General features: G+C 39.7%; 2 protein-coding genes across 3 annotated transcripts in view; both read left to right on the forward strand.

Annotated features, from left to right (window-relative positions):
• The window catches only part of LOC122562613 (uncharacterized), a 102,910-nt gene extending 87,635 nt beyond the window's left edge, over window positions 1-15,275 (forward strand). The window contains exon 8 of the mRNA XM_087999987.1: window positions 15,140-15,275. Coding sequence (XP_087856113.1) covers window positions 15,140-15,166 — 27 coding nt within the window. The 3' untranslated portion in view covers window positions 15,167-15,275. The remainder of the gene's footprint in view (window positions 1-15,139) is intronic.
• LOC122562612 (protein-tyrosine sulfotransferase 2-like) overlaps window positions 15,229-21,541 on the forward strand; it is a 30,708-nt gene continuing 24,395 nt past the window's right edge. The window contains exons 1-3 of one of the 2 annotated variants that reach the window (XM_043715597.2): window positions 15,229-16,088; window positions 18,013-18,211; window positions 19,471-19,521. In XM_043715597.2, coding sequence (XP_043571532.1) covers window positions 15,229-16,088; window positions 18,013-18,211; window positions 19,471-19,521 — 1,110 coding nt within the window. Of the gene's footprint in view, window positions 16,089-17,507; window positions 17,548-18,012; window positions 18,212-19,470; window positions 19,522-21,541 lie in introns of those variants that run through there. The other variant, XM_043715599.2, reaches the window with a different exon arrangement.

Consider the following 21,541-nt stretch of genomic DNA (forward strand, 5'->3'; position numbering starts at 1 on the left):
CAGGTTTGAACTCCATCTGCCACTCCTCAGCCCAGCTCTGCATCATATCCAAGACCCTTTTGCAGCTGACAAGAGCCCTCCTCACTATCCACAACTCCACCAATCTTCATATCATCTGCAAATTTACTGACCCACCCTTCGACTCCCTCATCCAAGTCATTAATAAAAATTACGAACAGCAGAGGACCCAGAACTGATCCCTGCGGAACTCCACTTATAACTGAGCTCCAGGCTGAATATTTACCATCTACCACCACCTCTGACTTCGACCGGTTAGCCAGTTTTCTATCCAACTGGCCAAATTTCCCTCTATCCCATGCCTCCTGACTTTCTGCATAAGCCTACCATGGGGAACCTTATCAAATGCCTTACTAAAATCCATGTATACTACATCCACTGCTCGACCCTCATCCACATGCTTGGTCCCTCCTCAAAGAATTCAATCAGACTTGTAATGCAAGACCAACCCTTCACAAATCCGTGCTGGCTGTCCCGAATCAAGCAGTGCCTTTCCAGATACTCATAAATCCTAACCCTCAGTACCCTTTCCATTACTTTACCTACCACCGAAGTAAGACTAACTGGCCTGTAATTCCCGGGGTTATCCCTATTCCCTTTTTTGAACACGGGCACAACATTCGCCACTCTCCAGTCCCCTGGTACCACCCCCGTTGACAGTGAAGATGAAAAGATCATTGCCAACGGTACTGCAATTTCCTCTCTTGTTTCCCACATGATCCTAGGATATATCCCATCAGGCCCGGGGGACTTGTCTATCCTCAAGTTGTTCAAAATGTCCAACACATCTTCCTTCCTAACATGTATCTCCTCTAGCTTACCAGTCCGTTTCACACTCCCCTCTTCAACAATACGGTTCCTCTCATTCGTAAATACTGAACAAAAGTACTCCATTCAAAACCTCTCCTGTCTCTTCCGACTCAATACACAGTCTCCCACTACTGTCCTTGATTGGACCTACCCTCGTTCTCAGTGCTGAGGGAGCGCCGCACTGTCAGACGGTCAGTGCTGAGGGAGCGCCGCACTGTCAGACGGTCAGTGCTGAGGGAGCGCCGCACTGTCAGACGGTCAGCGCTGAGGGAGCGCCGCACTGTCAGACGGTCAGCGCTGAGGGTGCGCCACACTGTTGGAGCGTCAGTGCTGAGGGAGAACTGCATTGTCAGAGGTGCCATCTTTCAGATGAAATATTAAACCAAAACTGTGCATGTGTGCATGTGAGAGAGAGGAAGATCCCATGCCTGCTATAGGAAGAAGAACAGGGGGGGTGTTCACAGGTTCCCTCAACCACCATCACGAAAAAGATATTTTTATTGACCTGGTAATTATAGACCAGTGAGCCTTAATTTGGTTGTGGGTAAAGTGTTGTAAAAGGTTATAAGAGATAGGATTTCTAATAATCCAGAGAGGGATGTTATGGTTGTTAAGAAGGCATAGTGTGTTAGCTTTTGTTGGTACAGAGTTTGAGTTTCAGAGCCACGAAGTCATGCTGCAGCTGTACAAAACTCTGGTGTGGCAGCACTTGGAGTATTGCCCAAGTTCTGGGCGTGTAAATGGTCATTGGATAAACATATGGATGAAAATGGAATAATGTAGGATAGATGGGCTTCAGATTGGTTCCACAGCTCGGCACAAAATGTCTCCTCATTTCAGTTCTGAATTGACCCCCTCTAATTCTAAGGCTGTGCTCATGGGTCCTAGTCTCCCTATTTAATGGAAACAAATTCCCAGCCTCCACCCTTTCCAAACATGCATCATCTTTTTTATTAGATCTCCCCCCAACCTTCTAAACTCTAATGAATACAATCCCAGGATCCTCAGCCATTTATCGTATGTTAGGCCTACCATTCCAGAGATCATCTGTGTGAATCTCCGCTGGACACGCTCCAGTGCCAGTATGTTCTTCCTGAGGTGTGGGGCCCAAAACTGGACACAGTATTCTAAATGGGGCCTAACTAGAGCTTTATAAAGTCTCAGTAGCACATCGCTGCTTTTATATTCCAACCCTCTTGAGATAAATGACAACATTACATTTGCTTTCTTAACCACGGACTCAACCTGCAAGTCATCTTTGAGAATCCTCGACTAGCACTCCCAGATCCCTTTGTACTTTGGCTTTATGAACTTTCTCACCGTTTAGAAAATAGTCCATGCCTGTATTCTTTTTTTTTCCAAAGTGCAAGATCTTACATTTGCTCGTGTTGAATTTCACCACCACTTTCCAGACCACTCTTCTAACTGTCTAAATCTTACTGCAGCCTCCCCACCTCCTCAGAACTATCTGCCTGTCCGCCTAACTTCGTATAATCTGCGAACTTCACCAGAATGTCCCCAGTCCCTTCATCCAGATTATTAATATATAAAGTGAACAGCTGCGGCCCCAACCCTGAACCCTGGAGGACACCACTTGTCACTAGCTACCATTCTGAAAAAGTACTTTTTATTCCAACTCTCTGCCTTCTGTCAGACAGCCAATCCTCAATCCATGCCAGTAACTCACCTCGAACACCATGGGCCCTCACCTTACTCCAGGAGCCTCCTGTGAGGCACCTTATCAAAGGCTAATTGGTTAATTGTGTTTCATAGACCCACATTCTTGTGAATGCCCATTCCCTGTGCTTCTCTATGCTGCACTTCACCATTATCTGCGGGTCTTGCTTGAGTCTGGTCACACAGTTTCAATGTTAACTTCCTTCTCACTGGTACTGAAAAGGTGAAGGATCACCAAATCACATGGACCAATTTTTTTTTTGAAGAACATTATAATTGATTCCTTTGTTTAACTTTTTTTTTCTAACCAATTGTTCAGAGATGTTATTACACATCATCATCAGTCAGGGCATTGAGTACAGAAGTTGGGAAGTTATGTTGCGGTTATACAGGATGTTGGTGAGGCCACACCTGGAGTATTGTGTTCAGTTTTGGTCACCTTGTTACAGGAAGGATGTTATTAAACTGGAAGGAGTGCAGAATAAATTTATTTGTATGTTGCCTGATCTCAATGGTCTGAGTTATAGGGAGAGGTTGGACAAGCTAAGATTTTTTTCTTTCGGGCATAGGAGACTCTGGGTACCTTACATATGCGTATATCATCATAAGAGGCATGGATAGGGTGAGTGCACTCAGTTTTTTCCCCAAAGTTGACAATTCGAGGACTAGAGGGCATCTGTTTAAGGTTAGAGCAGAAAGAACAAAAGGGAACCGGAGGGGCAACTTTATTACATCGAGGGTGGTACGCGTATGGAATGAACTGCCAGCAGAAGTGGTTGAGGCAGGTACTTTAATAACACTTAAAAGGCATTTGGACAAATACATGTATAGGAAAGGATTAAAAGGATATGGGCCAAGTGCAGGGAAATGAGGTTAGCGTGGATGGACAGTTTTGGTCAGCATGGACCAGTTTGGGTCAAAGAGCCGGTCTCTGTGCTATAGGATTCCATGACACTATAACCTCCTGGAGCAGGTGGAACTTGACCCCAGGCCTCCTGTGCCAGGGATAGGGTCATTACCACTGTGCCAGAGGAGGGTCCCTTGATCCCTTTATAATCGATGCAAAGTCTTAAAAATTCTTTTATTGAATGTTGTTAAAAGCTACTATCAATTTCAGACACACTTTGAAAGAAATTACGTTTTTCCTTGCTGTACTGCCGGTCAAAAGTTGGAATCATCTGCCAAATATTACAATTATTTGCCATCACTTCTCAAAAAGATTGGGAAAACCAGAATTGGTTCATGTAATTATGCACTTATTAATTGCACTTTAATTCTAATATCAAGGAAATCAGGGCAGACAAACATCTTGTTGAGATGTTCCTCCAAAAAAAGGAGAAACACAGTCAGATTGAGGCCAGCTCTTCTGAGTGCTTTGTGTAGTACAATTGAAGCATTGTTGTCATGAGAACACCTATGCTGTTTTTTGTTCTCCGTAAAGTTCATTGAGATCAAATTAAACATTGTACATTTAAGCTTATAATGTGATAACAATTCTGAGACCATACCAATTCATTGTTACTCAAGTTTTCTAACAGTGGGTGCTGGCAAATGTGACATAGTATGTATGCATTATAGCAAGATATGTATATTTATTCTTGCTGTGCCACATTATTCCATACTGATATTGAAATGCACTTTTAAAAAATTTAATTTAAAAGAAATTGTCACCTGCATAAAATAAACTAGATGAGGAAATGGCATTTGATTTAATAACAACTTACCATTTTGGAAAATCAGTTTGTTTAATTTGCTTTGTAGATTTGTAAAATTGCTTATACTGGGTGTGAAAGCTTGCTCTCTCAATGTTACACAGGTTCCCGTCCTCTAAGTGTGACACCTGTTGGGAATAGAAAATCCAAAGGCCATTCGCCATATGTGTTTACAGTACTTTCATTCAAGGCTCCAGCCACCTAGAATGACTAAGTTGAGCTGGTCATTTTGAGAGTGAATTTAGTGTCGGACTTTCTTTCAACATCAAAGAACTAATGAGCGAACAGATGCACAAAGCTGCATCCTGCCAATCGTTTGCTCAAATTCTTGAATATTGAACATTATTTGAATTTTTAGTAGTAGTTTATTACTTGCAAAAGAAAAATAACATTTGCAAATTTCAAATACAATGTATCTTGTGATTAGATACTAATCTTAAAGTTATAAGACAATTGCAGATTTCTGAGACAAGTATGTGACGAAGCACTTCAGAAATACAACCACTTAAGTTCTAATTTTGGGCAACAACTGCTCATCACTCCGTTAATATTTGAGTTCTGTTTCTATGCAAGTTACAGATAAGGAGTTTAAAAGAAGGCTGGTATTTTCTCAGAAGCTAATGATATGAGCACAGTGATTTGGGTTAATGTGTTGGGTTAATGTGTTGGGTTGAGCTTTGAGGGGAGACAGACCTGCCTTTGGGCAGGAACTGATGTTAAGGATACAGTGATAAACCATTGTCCTGTTAGAATGGAAATATATATTTTAAAAATGTGGTAAGTATGAATGTCTTATCACTTTGTGCACGTAACAACTTGGTAGTGAATTTGGAAAAATAAATGTAGGAATTATATTTGAGTCTAGTGTTTTAAAGCAATAACTAATTTGGCTCAAACAACACTGAATCAAAAATATCGGCTATAGTTTGGTCATCTACAGGAATGCAAGCTGTTAAAAACCACACACCACCAAGTCATAGTCCAACAGATTTACTTGGAAGTACTAGCTTTCAGGCCGCTGCTCCTTCCGATGATGAAGGAGCAATTGCTCTGAAAGCTAGTACTTCCAAGTAAACCTGTTTGACTATAACTTGATGTTTATGTGTGTTTTAACTTTGTCCACCCCTGTCCGATATCAGCACTTCCACATCTTGTTTGAAAATAGCATTCAATTGCTAGTTCATCTTGCATGTTAACACTGAACAGGAAATAACTGGAAATTTTACTGTCCTTTTCACATAATTGTAGAAATTACATAAGGTTATTCCCCCAATTGCAATTGTGCTAGTGTTAGTCTTTAAATGGAAATTAGTAGAGTAATGCTGGCATTCTCCATTGAAGGTATTAAAATTTGAACCATTTTGATAATTGTGCCTTATTGGTATTTCACTACCAATTTGGAGTAATTCTCTAACATATCCAGAGCAGCTCACCCACAAAGAGGGTGGGAATACTGGGAGTAAATTAAATCACTCTACATCTGCCAATACATTTAAAGACATTTTGTCCAAGGAGATACCTCAACCAGACTCTGCTTATTCCTAAATTGAGATCTCAAGTGCATACACTATTCCTATAAGATTATTTATTAATATTTGAGAACCATGCTAGTTTTGCTAGTAATTAGCAAATGAGTTTTAATTATAGTACACTGATTTCAGCATTGCATTAATATATTTGTATAGTGAGAAGGCAGCAACTTGGAATAGTATAACTGACCTGTTGCAGATATCTTTGCCTAGTCCTTGCTGAGATCTATAACTCCTTCCTTACTTATCTCTTATTTGCATACTATGTCTCATCAGTACCACCAATAAACCAAAGTCAATGCCAGTGAACTCAATTATAGTTTCCTACCTGCACTATCAACTACAGAGGTCTTTTTCTATACCCGTACACTTTGGCTGACATAAAATTTCATTCTGTAAAACTGAATTCTAGCTTCTTCTACCAGCTAGACTTCACTTTTGGACAGTTTCCTTAATTTGCCAGTTTGTCACACCAACCTTAATCTGAAAGGGTGAATACTTGAGTGCTGTTTGATATGTGCCTTATTTGTCCATTATCCTATCTCTCTTCCACTGCTACCAAAATAAGTATTTTGCATTTATTCATTCTGTTCCACAATAGTCTACACCATTTGAAATGTATCTGCAAATTGTACCCCAAGTTCTCCTCTATAAAACAGTTCAAAACTCATCATGCTGCTGCTTGTTAAACTGGTGAAAACAGCATTTTCAACTTAAAAGCACTCTTCTCTGCACCACCACTCCCCTCCCCACACATGCCAATTATTACTCAGTAAGTAATCTCTCTGACAGTTTAACAGTAAATATCACCACAACTATTGATGTTTAATAAACTATAGTCAATGACCTAGTTTTAGTCTGTCTAATGCAGCTATAAATGTTTCATGATTGCTGAGTTGGCTGGCTGTGGTTAACTGGTAGTATGAGCAAATAGACATTTCTTATCTTTTTTCCTGTAGAGGTAAGTAATGTGTTCAGTTTAGTTTAAATATTTACATAAACGTCCTGCTGTACAAAAACCGATAAATGCAATGCATGAAATTAGTTTGTGATTTTCTCTAAAAATCTTGCTCAACATAGTATTAAAAAATTAATGAGCAAACTTTAGAAGTTTGTTAATTAAGATGGAACTTTGTATGTAAACTAAACGGAAGAGAAATTTGCAGACCGAATATCCTGAGGTGGAACATTACTTTGGGTGTGTGTTTCCTGCCCTTCTCTTTTTCTGCACTACACAGACTGAAGGTATCACAAAGAATGAAGTGTAGAGTTAGAGTCTGAGCCTCTCTTTCCTAAACCTTTTTTAAAATCTAAAATACTTCTTTTCAGAATTATGTTTCCCTCTTTTTCACTAATTCTCTCCTTTTACAACCGTACCCACTTGAAAATGTTAAGGTTTTGGATCATAGTTTCAAGTATTCCCAAATGATTTGCAAACCTTTCTAAAAGGGGTATCATTCTGATTTGAAGAAACTGTTATTGCATTGTTTAAGATAGAATATTTAATTATTTGCTTTCGAATTCTTATTCTAGAATTTCTAATGCTAGCTGTATTCTGCAACAAAAATGTACTGGCACATGTAAACACAAAGAGGCATCAGGCACCTTGGTATATAATGAAAACAAAATAAGGATGATTGAAAAAGATAATTGTGAATTGTAGTCAAATCAGGTCTGGAAATATGGAGAGAAAGAAATATTGGGTCAAAAAAGAAATGAGGAAAAAATAGCATTTAACCATGTTAAAAATCTCATGTATTTTTATTGTTCATCCATGAGACATTGCAGTTTTAAATGTTTCCTTTCTGAGCAGAAGAAAAGTAGCCTGTAACACTTCATCATTTGAAAGGTCCTTGCACTGAATACCACTAACTATCTTCAGTGATTTGATTTAATATTGCAGGGAGTTGCAATATTTTCATGATGCTAATAGCAGAGCGGCACAAGTTGTCTATCAAATTACTGGATTATTTATCTACTAACTATGCGTACATGAAACACTCTAACATTTTGTTGCAAAATTCTGGCCTTGAAATTACGCTGTAAATTTAGAGTTTTTGAAAAGGTTTGGAGATGAAGTTTTGGATTCATTCACTGTATATTATACCTGTAATTCCACTTTCTAGCTGCTAATTTAATCTTCATTGATTCAAAGTATACTGGTCAATGTCCTGTTTCATTTTGTGTGATGACTTTGAGCCTTTGGGTGGCACAATGGTTAATAATGCTGTCTCACAGTGCCGGGGACCCTGGTTCAATGCCAGCCTTGGATGATTCCTAGACGGAGTTTGCACATTCTCCTGTGTCTGCATATGTTTCCACTGGGTGCGATGGTTTTCTCCCAACAGTACAAAAGATGTTCACGTCAGGTGATTTGTCCATGCTGAATTATCCCATCGTGTTCAGGGATGTGTAGGCTACTTGGATTAGCCATGGTAAATGCTACAGGTTACTGGGATGGTGCAGGGATCGGATATTCTTTGCGGGATGGGTGCAGACTCGATGGGCCAATGACCTTTTTCTACACTGTAGGGGTTCTTTGATTATTTGCTGTTTTATACAAGAGCAGCTAGGGACGGGTAATAAATGCTGGCCAGTCAGCAACGCCCACATCCCACAAATGAAATAAAGAACAAGAAGGCCTGTACTGAATACCATTAAGAGTCAGCTCCTTTAATTCCAAAGTGTGTTTTTATTGGATTCAGATTTTTACGGGTGCTTTAGCAATTAACTTGCACAGCTCTGTCTATGTAAACCATAAATGTCAGCCATTGGTTTATAATCGACAATTTTACATCTGCTTACACGACTATGGAACTTGATGTTGTCCTTTTTTTGTTACTTTTTTTTTTAAACAATTTTTCATTTATAAATTCAAGGGTTCACACTTAACTAGGAAAAAACTCATGGTCCTCGATATAGCATTGAGTTCTAATTCTTGTCTGATGCTCTGAGATGTGGTGTACCAACAGTTCATTTTTTGTAGTTTTTATTGGTATTGTTGAATTCCTTGCTTTAATAGCAAATACAGTTTAAACTTCTTCTTTCTCCACCTATTTTTGTGCTCCATGCTAACTCCCAACCTGAAAGTGGGAGAAATAATAGATTTAGATGTTGTGTAACTATGCATTGCCAGTGTTTACTTTGTTTTTTTCTCATTCAATGTGCTTGCTTTATCAAGGTGAAAAGCACGTTTTATGAGAATCACAAGTTTACATTCTTTAGCTCCATGGAAGTTCTGGTGCCCTTTGACAGATTTCCTGAGTTCCAAGAAACTTTGTTTTAATACCATATTTTCTTTAGGACCTCATACAAGATTTTGGAGTCCACAACTTTAAGCATAAAACCCATGTCAATCACCATTATAGACTTAGTTTAAGGAGCAAATCTAATTAATTAGCTGCAAGACCAAGTGTTTTCACAAGTTTCCAGAATTAATGTTATTAACTTCTTCATAATAAGTATAAAAGTAAATAAATACGTAAAAAATAAGCAGTATTTTGTAATCCATCCAGGTCAGGACGCTAAGAACCAATGCCTCGCTCCCCACCACCATTGTGAACTTGAACTGGCTTATATCCCATGGTCGGTGTTGGATTAACTAAACAAGATGTGCCTAATTTCTGATTGGTTCCTTTAACAATGCTAATTTTTCTAGTGTCTCCCAAGTCTTCTTTGACATGCCAATCACTCTAAAAGAGCATCGCTTGTGTAAAAGCTTGTCCTTAGCTTATCTCCACTTGATCTTTACCAAGATAGCAGGTGCTAATGAACCCATTTCTATCTGCATAAGAAAATGTACAAAGTTAAAAAATCACACAACACCAGGTTATAGTCCAACAGGTTTAATTGGAAGCACACTAGCTTTCGGAGCGACGCTCCTTCATCAGGTGACAATCACCTGATGAAGGAGCGTCGCTCCGAAAGCTAGTGTGCATCCAATTAAACCCGTTGGACTATAACCTGGTGTTGTGTGATTTTTAACCTTGTACACCCCAGTCCAACACCGGCATCTCCAAATCATAAGAAAATGTAGTGTGATTAATTATCAAACCAACTATTCAAATTCATTGATACGTATATCAATAAAGACCAAAATAAATTCAAGATTATTAAACTGGCTGTAAAATCAAATTCATAGAACTATTATATACTTTAAATTGCAAAACTAAACTAATGTAATAATTCAGAGCTGTGTCTTGAGTAAAAGCCTTTTATCTCAATGCATCCTCACATGTTAGCCTAAGTGCATGAACCATAAAAGCAACCATAACCTTTTAACCTGGGTCATATGGCATTGTTATGTACAGAAAAGGTTTACAACCAACCAAAACTAAACTAAACATAATTTAACTCTTCACCTATTTAATCAAGTAAAAATTATTTATTGAAAATAACTCAATCGTGCACTCAGTTTTAATTTCATAAAATACATTATTCAGTATTAAGAACAGCATTCTGTTTGTGTAAATTTGAACTTTTCTTGATCTCGATTTAATACTAGTATACGATCAGTTACCAGGAAGCATGTTGAGTGAGTACAAAATGAGTAAAACAGTTATGGTTTAGTTCATTCCTGAATGGCGTCTGTGGACCAGCACACATTGGCTTAGCAAGTAGCATTATCACTCGTATACTTGGCACTTGTGTGAATTATGGTGAAGACCTGCGCTATCTTTTATACAAAGTACACACAATTTATTTAACAGAATCCCTTTGAATACTCACTGCTCACAATTAACTGCTGTAACAGAGACATTTTGTAAATTTACATTGTGTACATGCATAGAAGCTAATGTTGAAATGCCCTCAAGTTGTCAGTCATGGTCTCATGAAGATTCCAAAGATAGAGAATAGCTGAAGGATACTACCATATTTGTATATGCTTCACTACAGCCTATAATCTGATATCACATCACTATCTCCCACACATGAATTTGAACTTAGGCCTTTGTTTTTGTCTGCCCCACCTTAACTGACAGACTATTGTAAGCATTCTTCATGAAAATGTTATTTACACTTCCTACTATTAACTCTGAAACAAATTCTATACCAAACACCCTTTTGTTTTTACTCTGGTTTTTTGACTGCTTTAAGCATGCTGCATGCTGTTGGATAAAATTACTGTTCTGAACTGGACACTGGGAAAATACAAAGTGTGCTATGCTTCTGGTTGCATCTCCCAGTCTGCCCATTTAAAGAATGCTCGTTCATAATGCGTGCAGAAAGGTCTGCTTTGCAAATTTCTAATACTTTCAGAGCAGACTAGAAATCTATACTTTCAATAGTAAGAAACTTTACAATAGTTTAAGTGGCCTGGAGACTGGGGACTCCCAGCTTTACACAAGAGGGAAAGTGTTGATGTAAAGCCTGTCTGAGACATTTTGTGCCATTTCATTTCAATCTTTGTTCAGGCATTAACCCTGGCTGACAGATTAAAAACACATCCTGGCACTCTGAGAGCTGGCTGTAAGGGGGGGGGGGGGGGTGGATCAGTGCCAATATGCGAACTGGAGACAGCAAAAGAGTCCCACTAGAGTAAATTGAGTACTCTTAGGCCTGTTACTTGCCCCTCAAGTCTGTTGTATGGCACAATATCAAACACCTTTATTGAAAGAAGAAAATGAAGACTGCAGATGCTGGAGATCAGAGTCAGAGTGTGGTGCTGGAAAAGCACAGCTGGTTAGGCAGTGTGCGAGGAGCAGGAGAGTCAACATTTCGTCATGAAGGGCGTATGACCGAAACATTGACTCTCCTGCACCTCGGATGCTGTCTGACCAACTGTGCTTTTTCAGCACCACACTTTTCGACCTTTGTTGAAAGTCCACATAGACCATATCAATGGCCTTCTCCCTTATGGAGCCTTTCTATTACCACATCAAAACAAAATCCAAGTTAGTCAAGCATGATTTCCCCTTCAGAGGTCCATGTTGAACTTTCCAAATTAGTCTATTCTTTTCCATGTGATGACTAATTGTGTCCTGAATAATTATTTCCAGCAGCTTTCCCATCACTGATGTTGAACTGACTGGTCTGTGATTGTTGGGCTTATCCTTACAACCTTTACAAAGTCATAGATGCATACAGCATGGAAAGAGACCCTTCCGTCCAAACAGTCCATGCTGACCATTATTCCAAACTAGTCCCACCTGCCCACACTTGGCCCATATCCCTTCAAACATTTCTTAAGTATGTACTCATCCAAATATGTTTAAACTGTTTTAACTGTTCCCGCATTCACCACTTCCTCTGGAAATTCGTTCCACACATTAACCACTATGTGTTTTCTTAAATAAAATTGCCCTATGCCTTTTCTTTTTTTAAAAGTCTTTTTCCTCTCATCTTAAAAATAGTCTTTAAATTCCACACCTTAAGGTGAATTCAGGTGTTTTTTCCCTATCTATACCCCTCCTGATTCTGTAAACCTCTAAGTTCACCCCCTCAACACCCTACGCTTCAGTGAAAACAGCCCCAGCCGAACCAGCCTCTCCCCATAACTCAAACCCTCTGTTTCTGGCAACACCTGGTAAATCTTTTCTGAATCCACTCCAGTTTATTAGTACTCTTCGTATAACAAGGCAACTGCAACGAGGTACAGTACTCCAGAAAGGCCTCATCAACGTCCTATACAACCTCAACATAATGTCTCAACTCATATGCTCAAAAGCTTGAGTAATGAAGGCAAGTATGCTAAACTACACTGTCTACATGTGACACAAATTTTAAAGAATGATGTACCGAATCCCTAAGTCTCTGTTCTAAAACACTACCTAAAGCACTGCTTTTAATTGTATAAATCCTACCCTTGTTTGTTTTAGTAAAATGCAATATCCCACATTTATCCAAATTGAACTTCTTCAACCACTCCTCAGCCCAGTGACCCAGTTGATCAAGATCTCTTTTTGTAGTCTTAGATAACTTTCTTCACTGTTCACAATACATCATCCACAAACATTCTAGCCATTCTTTTTACACTCTCATCTTAAATCATTTATATAAATGGCAAACAAAAGTGGACCCAGCATTGATCCCTGTGGAGAAAACTACTGGTCAAAGTCCTCTAATCTGAAAAAAGTCCCTCCACCACCCTCTTTCTTCTACCGTAAATCCAATTGGCAAATTCACCCTCAATCCCATGTGATCTAACTTTTCTGTATCATAAATTAATTAGTACTTTGGTCCAAGGCTTTAATAAAGTCCATGTAAACAAGGTCAACTGTTCTCTTCTTACCAGTCATCTTGTTTACTTCCTGAAAGAACTCAATCAAGTTTGCGAAACATGAATTCCCTCAAACAAAACCATGCTGACTGTCGCAAATCATTCCTTGTCTCTCCAAACGCATATAAATCCTAACCTTCAGAATCGCCCCCAACAACTTACCCACCACTGAAGTCAGACTCACAGGTCTATAGTTACCAGGCTTTCTTGAACAACACTGTAATATTTCCAATTCTCCTGTCTTTTGACACTTTTCCCCCCTCCGTCTAGTGAAGACTGAAAGATTTTGCTTAGTGCCTTGTCAAGCTTCTCAACAGTCTATCCAATGGTATTTTCTGATCAATTTGGAATCCTTTTAGCAACCGAGATTTCCTTCTCTCTCACCATGATCTGGATGGCATCTCCTCCTTTGGTAAAGACAAATGCAAAATGTTCATTTTAATACCTTAGCCATGTCCCCTTCCTCTGGGTAAATCCCTTATTTGGCCCAAATGGCCTAACTCCTCCTTTTATCATTTTACGATTTGTATTTGAGAGGTTGAACAGTTTAAGCTGACATACACAAGATTTTAGAAGGATGAGCGGAGATCTAATTGAGGTATATAACATTCTAAAGTGAATTGACAAAGTCAACATGGAACAGATGTTTCTTCTTGTGGGGCAATCTAGAATGAGCATTCTTGTTTTAGGCTAAGCAGTGGCAGATTTGAAATCGATAAAACATTACTTCTTTCAAAGGGTTGTGATCTGTGGAATTCACTGCCCCAGAGTGCCCCTAGGACACTGAATTCACTTAAGGAGACGATAGACCAATTTTTAATTAGTAGCAGGTTAAAAGGTTGTGGGGAGTGTGCAGCAAGCTGGAGTTGAAGCCAAGATGAGATTGGCCATGATCGTATTGAATGGTGGAACAAGCTTGAAGAGCTGACTGACCTACTTCTGCTCCTTCTGTTCTTAAGTTTTTATGTGCCTAAAGAAGATTTTGCGACACCCATTTATGTTGGCTGTCAGTCTTTTCTTTATAATTTCTATTTACTTCTCTTTCTTGCTTTTTCGCCTCTGAACTTCCTCTTGGTTGTCAATTGTATTATCTGCCAGAATACACCTGTCATAAGAATTTTGTTCTCTTCTTATTTTCTGTCTCCTTTGACATCCAGGGTGCTCTGTATTTGTTCTTTCGATCTTTCCCATTCAGGGAATATACCACAAGCCATCTCCTTTTTGAAGGTAGTGCATTGTTCATTTAGTTTTTTTCCCGAAAAATCTCTTGTTCAGTCTATCCTGCCCAACTGTCCTTGTCCAATGAAGTCAGCTCTATACCAATTGATTTTTTTTTTTTGCTTACTCTAGATTGATAAATGTCATTCTCCATCATCACTTTGAACCTTACGATACAATGATCTGTGTTTCTTAGATGTTCTTGGAGTGAAGGCAGCAGTGAAAAGCTGTAGTTCACAGCTCAATTTCACTATTAATACAAGGAACAGTACCAGCAAATGACACATTCAACAAGTTGAAAAGCAAAACAGTTCAACTAGGCTCCTCCTTTGGTGTGAAGGTGTTGGCTAATCAAGAATGGCTAAACAGACGAATGGCGAATTAAATAAAGTTTAAAATACTGTGGAGTGATTTTGTTGAAACAAAGAGGCTTGATAGGATAAGTGCGGAGAAGACATTTCCACAAGTGGGGAACGTCTCAAACATGAACATAGTTTTGAAGAAGTGTCTCCTTATTCTGTAGCTAAGGCGCAAAGGAATTTCTTCTGAAAAGTAATGAATGTCTGGAATTATGTACCCTGGAGAGTTATTGGAGCTAGGTTACTGAAAGTATTTAAAGAGGAAGTAAATAGATTTTTGAAATATCGAGGAGTTGAGGCTTGGGGCAGAACAGTCATGATCTTATCGAATGGTGAGGTAGGCTTAGGGACTGAATAGCATACTTCTGATCCTAATGCTTATGTTCTTATGAATCCAAGTCACTTCTAGTTTTTATGAAGGCCCTGAGGTATAATTTTATTGTTATGATTTAAAATTAGACACTCTTGTATTTGTTCCAATGAGTGCAAGATGAAAAACTTTGGTATCATGTCTGTCTTGTCAGAGATATTAAAGATGCTTTTTGGCAATGTTTGAAGTTTGGAGGTTTGTGTCTCATATATTCTTTCTTGTTACAGAGCTGCAATGAAACCTTATTAAAATGAGAAAACCTGAACATTGAAGCTGAAAAGCCATATATGCCCATACAGGAGTGAAACTATCCAATATGCGCGTCAGCATGAGAAGAATCGTTCTGCTTGCTTGCTGTGCTGTTGCTACTATGATGGTGTTCCACATGGGCCAGCACATGTGGGAATGTCAACAGATATTGAATCAGAATGGGGGCTGGTTCAATGGCAGACAAACACATAGTATGATGAAACCAGAAAAGGATGAATTGGTCATGTATAACTCAAAAAACATTGAATTTCGCTACAGTAAAAATATGCCTCTAATCTTCATAGGAGGAGTTCCCCGAAGTGGGACAACATTAATGCGAGCCATGATGGATGCACATCCAGAAATACGCTGTGGTGAAGAAACTCGGATCATTCCACGTGTGCTGGCCATGCGTCAGGTGTGGTCTAAATCAGAACGTGAAAAGATGCGCTTGAATGAGGCAGGAGTGACAGACCATGTACTAGATGCGGCATTACAAGCATTTATTTTAGAAGTAATTGCAAAACATGGTGAACCAGCAAAATACTTATGCAATAAGGACCCTTTCACCTTAAAATCGTTAAGTTATCTGTCCAAACTGTTTACACAATCTAAATTTATTCTGATGATACGAGATGGCCGGGCATCGGTGCATTCCATGATTACAAGAAAAGTGACAATAGCTGGATTTGACCTTAACAGCTACAGGGATTGTATAATCAAATGGAATAAGGCTATTGAAATTATGTATGGACAGTGTATGGAGGTGGGACCCTCCAGATGCCTCTCTGTTTATTATGAGCAACTAGTACTACATCCCAGAAAAACTATGGAGAAGATCATGACATTTCTGGATATTCCATGGAATGATGCTGTTTTACATCATGAAGAACTAATAGGAAAATCCGGAGGAGTCTCACTTTCAAAGTGTGTTTATGCTTTTTTTGTTGTTGCTTTTCCCTCCTCTTCCTTAAAGTGATTAACCACTACAGGAAATAAAAGCAAAATACTGGGAATGCTGGAAATCTGAAATAAAAGCAAAGTACTGGAGAATGTCAGCAGGTCTGGCAACATTGGCAGAGAGAAACAGAATTCGACTCTTTGGACCTCCTAATGTTAAATCCCTCTTTTTCTCTATACTGATTCTACCAGACTGAAGTTTCTCCACCATTTTGTTTTTATAAGTTCAACAAGGGTCTTGGCTTGCTACAGTTCATATGTAATAATAATGGACAGCTAGTTTGACATCCCCACTGAAGCTGTACTCACACAATGTTCACTGACAGCACTTGCTAACAGGAGGTTATTATTAACTAGTCAGCAACTTGTCAACTTTTTCCCAGCTGAAAATTCTCCAATGTTACCTCAGAACAGAATTGAACCTTGAACCGTTCAGACTGGTTTTATTTTTGATACATCTTTCCTAAAGTAAAAGAGTATAATGCTGAGAAATTCTACCTCTTAAATTCAGTAATATGTAGTATAACATCCCCAGGTGCTTTAGAGGAACAATTCAAACAAACTTTTAACACTGAACCATATCAGAAGATATTAGAATGGTTGACTATTAACTTGGTCAACAAGGTTGGTTTTAGCAAGCCTCTAAATGAAGCGAGAGAGACAGCAGAGTTTTATGGACCATATTCTATTACTTTAGATCAAGCCAGTTGATGGCATGCCAATGTTAGTTCTACTTCCCCTTTGTATGCATTGCCTATTTGTTACGCCACATAGTCCATTTTTAAGATTGCTACACACCTGCAGATGTGCATATCTTGAACGGACTAATACTTGCGTGCAGCTTGTTTGTCCTGGATTGAAGTTCTCGATTGCCATGTGGCCTTGCACCTGCCTATCTTGCAGGGAATATTAACTGACAAAAAAAAGAGGTATATGCAGATTTGGCAGATTGTAGGATTCAAGGAATTTAGAAATATGAAGGGTCAAGGCAATTAAAATCAGGGTGAATTTAAAGTTGAGGTGAAACTCGACCAGGAAATCAGACAACCTATGTGATGGAAGAACAAAACTTGACACAAGTTCAGATAGATGACCAAATGCTTGATCGAAGAGGTAGGTTTTTAAGAAGCATCTTAAAGAATGACATTAGCCCAGTTCATGCATCCCATGCCTTTTGGGGTTAATGTTTAACTTGCCGCCTAGTTTTCAAACCAGCATTATAGGTTAGCTGCTCAGAATAGAAACAATCTGATTTAAAACTGATGGAAATTTGTAATCAGGAGATACTTGTACCAAAGTTGTTAAAGGAAGAAAAGTCTTGCTCTAACAGATGCTTTGTTTCGTGGGTTTCCTAACAGTTTTTTTTATTTCTTCCCCCTTTTTCAGACCAAGTAATTGGCTTTCATCAGCCAGCAACATTTGCAGGGTAATGACACTGGGCATTGCCCAAATTTTGTATTGATAAGTACTGATCTCTACTGTAATGGTTGTATTTAATTGTGATCTCACTTTTTCCCATTTGTGGCTTTCAAAATGAAGAGTGGATATAATTGGATTTGTGAGTTATGACCTGCAATGTGTGGATAGCACAGTATTGGCCAGTAAGGTATGAAAAAATGGTTCTAATTACCCTGATAATTAACAATTAGGATTAATGAGGGGAATATTGATATTTGTAAAACAACTGCTGCCATCAGCAATCTAATTTTTGTTACAAGGACTTTGCAAGCAATGTAGGAAAACTAAAGTTAAAGCCTGGCATATTCTTTTGAAACATCCATCTCTATGCAAGGTCTACCTGATTTAGTTTGCTAACTAGAAGTTAATAATACACTAATCTGATCATAAACTTGGTACTTTAAAAGCTCTCTGTATTTTCTTCCTTCTGCAGAATAGAACGATCCACTGACCAGGTTATCAAGCCAGTAAATCTTGAGGCCTTGACAAAATGGGTGGGACATATTCCAAATAGTGTGGTTGAAGATATGGCACGGATAGCACCTATGTTGGCCAAGCTGGGATATGATCCCAGTGCCAACCCACCAAATTATGGGAATCCTGACGCACTGGTTATAAATAATACCAAAAGGGTACGTGAGAAATATTTTATTCTAGATAATTTATTGGTAATTTTTTTAACATTTTTTCCCCAGAAAACATGCATGCAAGTCTCTCATTGCTACTGTTCAGTCAACTCGAAAGAAACAAATGAGACTGGCTGATAATGAATTGTTCCTCCATTGATCCGCACACGTCTTCTTGTCCCCTTCTCCATCCAGCTCTTAAAGGGATACTTCTCCTATTTTACAACGTCTGTCGTGAAGTCGATAAGTGCTGCAAAGGGTATTGTTCCAGTGTATAAGTAGTGAGTGATTCAGACTCTGAGGACATGAGAGCTCAGCTTAATTCTGTACTCGCATATCATTTGATCATACAAGGATCACTGGATAAAGTTTAAGAGTGCTCAATTTTTTTTTCCTCTCTCTTCTAGAGAGAAAACATGTATGCACTAGGTACATACATAGCTCCCCCCCCTCTCTCTGGAACAGATCACAAATGGGAGATCACTTGTATTTGTGGGAAAGATCAAGGTTCACATTGATCTACATGTGGAGCTACTTGGACTACTAAAGTGTGATCAGAAAGCATTGACACATTTTTATACTGGTATTGTTCTGAGCTCCATATTGAGTAGGACCAACAAATGGCATCTTGCACCCATACAAACATTGTAGGATCCTATTTGCAAAAAAGCCTTTTTGGCTGCTCACTTCAGGATTGGTTTGTCCTGAGACAATGGTGCCATTGTGGACTGCACTAAAGAAAACCAACCCTGAAGATTGCCTGCAACTGAAAAAAGGTAAATCAGCAGAATTCAAGACCACCACCTCCTCCAAATCAACTATCGTTTTCAACTAGTTTGACATGTCCTCCCAATGTTAGTGCAAGAATAGAAGAATGCTGGATTAACTGAGGCTTCTCAAGTAAATCTTTTCCACTGACATGGGTAAACGGGTGGCTCAAAGTGAATGGGTGAATGACCTCAAGACTGTGAAGAAGATTTATTTATGCTTCCTGTTAGTTTTAGATAGCACATGACAAAAGGGAAGATGGCAAAGTGTCTACTGATTATAGTAAGCAAATTCAATGCTGGTTACATCATATAGGTGTTAGATTCTCAACTTTTGATTTTTGACATTTTAAATGGAAGGTTCTGTGGTCTTAGTCTGCCTGGCACTGGATGTTTCTTTTCAGTCTGAATTGTGGAAGAATAGAAAATGCTGTCTGCCTTAAAAATTGAGTATTGTTCAGATGCTAAAACAACTTCTTTTCATCACATTTTACACAGGTCTTGCAAGGTGACTTTAAAACACCTGTCAACTTAAAAGGACCTTCTCCGGTAGGAAAGCAATATTTATAACCTTATTCAGGAAATTGTCAAGAAACTGTTGACATCCATCTTCAAATTGTTGTACAGCGTTAAACTAGCATCTTTATAGAAGCCACTTATTGTCACTGATTTCTATAATGGGCAAATATTTTAGACTGCTAGACTTTGTGAGTTAAGAATTCTTCTGTGTGCTTCTGTTATTTTGTTGCAAAGTAATATCTGTAAAATAGATCCCGAGTAAAACTGATCCATTTCTTAATATCAATGAGTTCTTTACTCATCTGGCTATCAGATTTCAAATTGTAATTTTTGATCGTGAGTTGTTACTTAAATTATATTTAATAAAGCAGATAAGAAGGTGTCTGATTAACTTTGAGGAGAAAGTGAGGTCTGCAGATGCTGGAGATCAGAGCTGAAAATGTGTTGCTGGAAAAGCGCAGCAGGTCAGGCAGCATCCAGGGAACAGGAGAATCGACGTTTCGGGCATAAGCCCTTCTTCAGGCCACATATCCTACGAAGAGAAAGGCATAGCTGGGGCCCATGCGGGTGCCCATGGCTACTCCTTTCGTGGGAGGATTGGAAAGAGCAGTTGTTCAGGGTGAGGACCAGTTCAGTCAGTCGAAGGAGGGTGTCAGTGGAAGGGTACTGGTCGGTACGGCGGGAAAGGAAGAAGCGGAGGGCTTTGAGTCCTTCATGATGGGGGATGGAGGTGTACAGGGACTGGATGTCCATGGTGAAAATAAGGCGTTGGGGACCAGGGAAGCGAAAATCATGGAGCAGGTGGAGGGCATGGGTGGTGTCCCGAACGTAGGTGGGGAGTTCTTGGACTAAGGGGGACAGGACGGTGTCAAGGTATGCAGAGATGAGTTCGGTGGGGCAGGAGCAGGCGGAGACAATGGGTCGGCCGGGGCAGTCAGGTTTGTGGATTTTGGGCAGGAGGTAGAAGCGGACGGTGCGGGGTTGTGGGACTATGAGGTTGGAGGCGGTGGATGGGAGATCCCCCGAGGTGATGAGATTATGGACGGTCTGGGAGATGATGGTTTGGTGGTGGGGGGTGGGGTCATGGTCAAGGGGGCAGTAGGAGGAGGTATCTGCGAGCTGGCGTTTGGCCTCAGCGGTGTAGAGGTCGGTGCGCCAAACTACTACCGCGCCTCCCTTGTCTGCTGGTTTGATAGTGAGGTTGGGGTTGCAACGGAGGGAGTGGAGGGCTGCGCGTTCCGAGGGTGAGAGGTTGAAGTGGGTGAGAGGGGTGGGGGAGTTCAGGTGGCGGTTAATATCGCGGCGGCAGTTGGCTATGAAGAGGTCGAGGGCAGATAGGAGGCCAGCACGGGGTGTCCAGGTGGATGGGGTGTGTTGGAGGCGGGAGAAGGGGTCGTCAGAGGGTGGGCGAGAGTCTTGGTTAAAGAAGTAGGCACGGAGGCGAAGGCGGCGGAAGAATTGTTCGATGTCACGCCGCGTGTTGAACTCATTAATCTGAGAGTGTAGGGGAATGAAGGTGAGGCCTTGTCAAGTTAATCAACTAGTGTCTCATTATTTAAGGCTGTGAATAAGGTATTCTTTAATGCTCATGATGGAATTAAGCAGAATTAAATTTTTAGTAATGGTTACTTTAAATCAACCTGTTCAGATGTGTTATGACACCCCCTTGCTGAGATATTTGTATCATCAATAGTCAAAGGTGAGGTTCTGGAAGACTGGACGTTGGCTAACGTGGTGCCATTATTTAAGAAAGGTGGTAAGGAAAAGTCAGGGAACTATAGACCGGTGAGCCAGACATAGGTGGTGGGAAGGTTGTTGGAGGGAATCCTGAGGGACAGGATTTACATGCATTTGGAAAGGACTGATTAAGGATAGTCAACATGGCTTTATGAATGGGAAATCATGTCTCACAAACTTGATTGAGTTTTTTGAGGAAGTAACGAAGAGGTTGTGAGGGCAGAGCAGTGGGTGTGATCTGTGTGGACTGTAAAGATGTTCAACAAGGTTCCTCATGGTAGACTGATTAGCAAGGTTGGAATTTATGGAATAC

This window comes from Chiloscyllium plagiosum, unplaced genomic scaffold (assembly GCF_037043375.1).
Source record: "Chiloscyllium plagiosum isolate Xiang-an unplaced genomic scaffold, Cpla_swu_hap1 HiC_scaffold_24, whole genome shotgun sequence".
NCBI classification, from domain to species: domain Eukaryota; kingdom Metazoa; phylum Chordata; class Chondrichthyes; order Orectolobiformes; family Hemiscylliidae; genus Chiloscyllium; species Chiloscyllium plagiosum.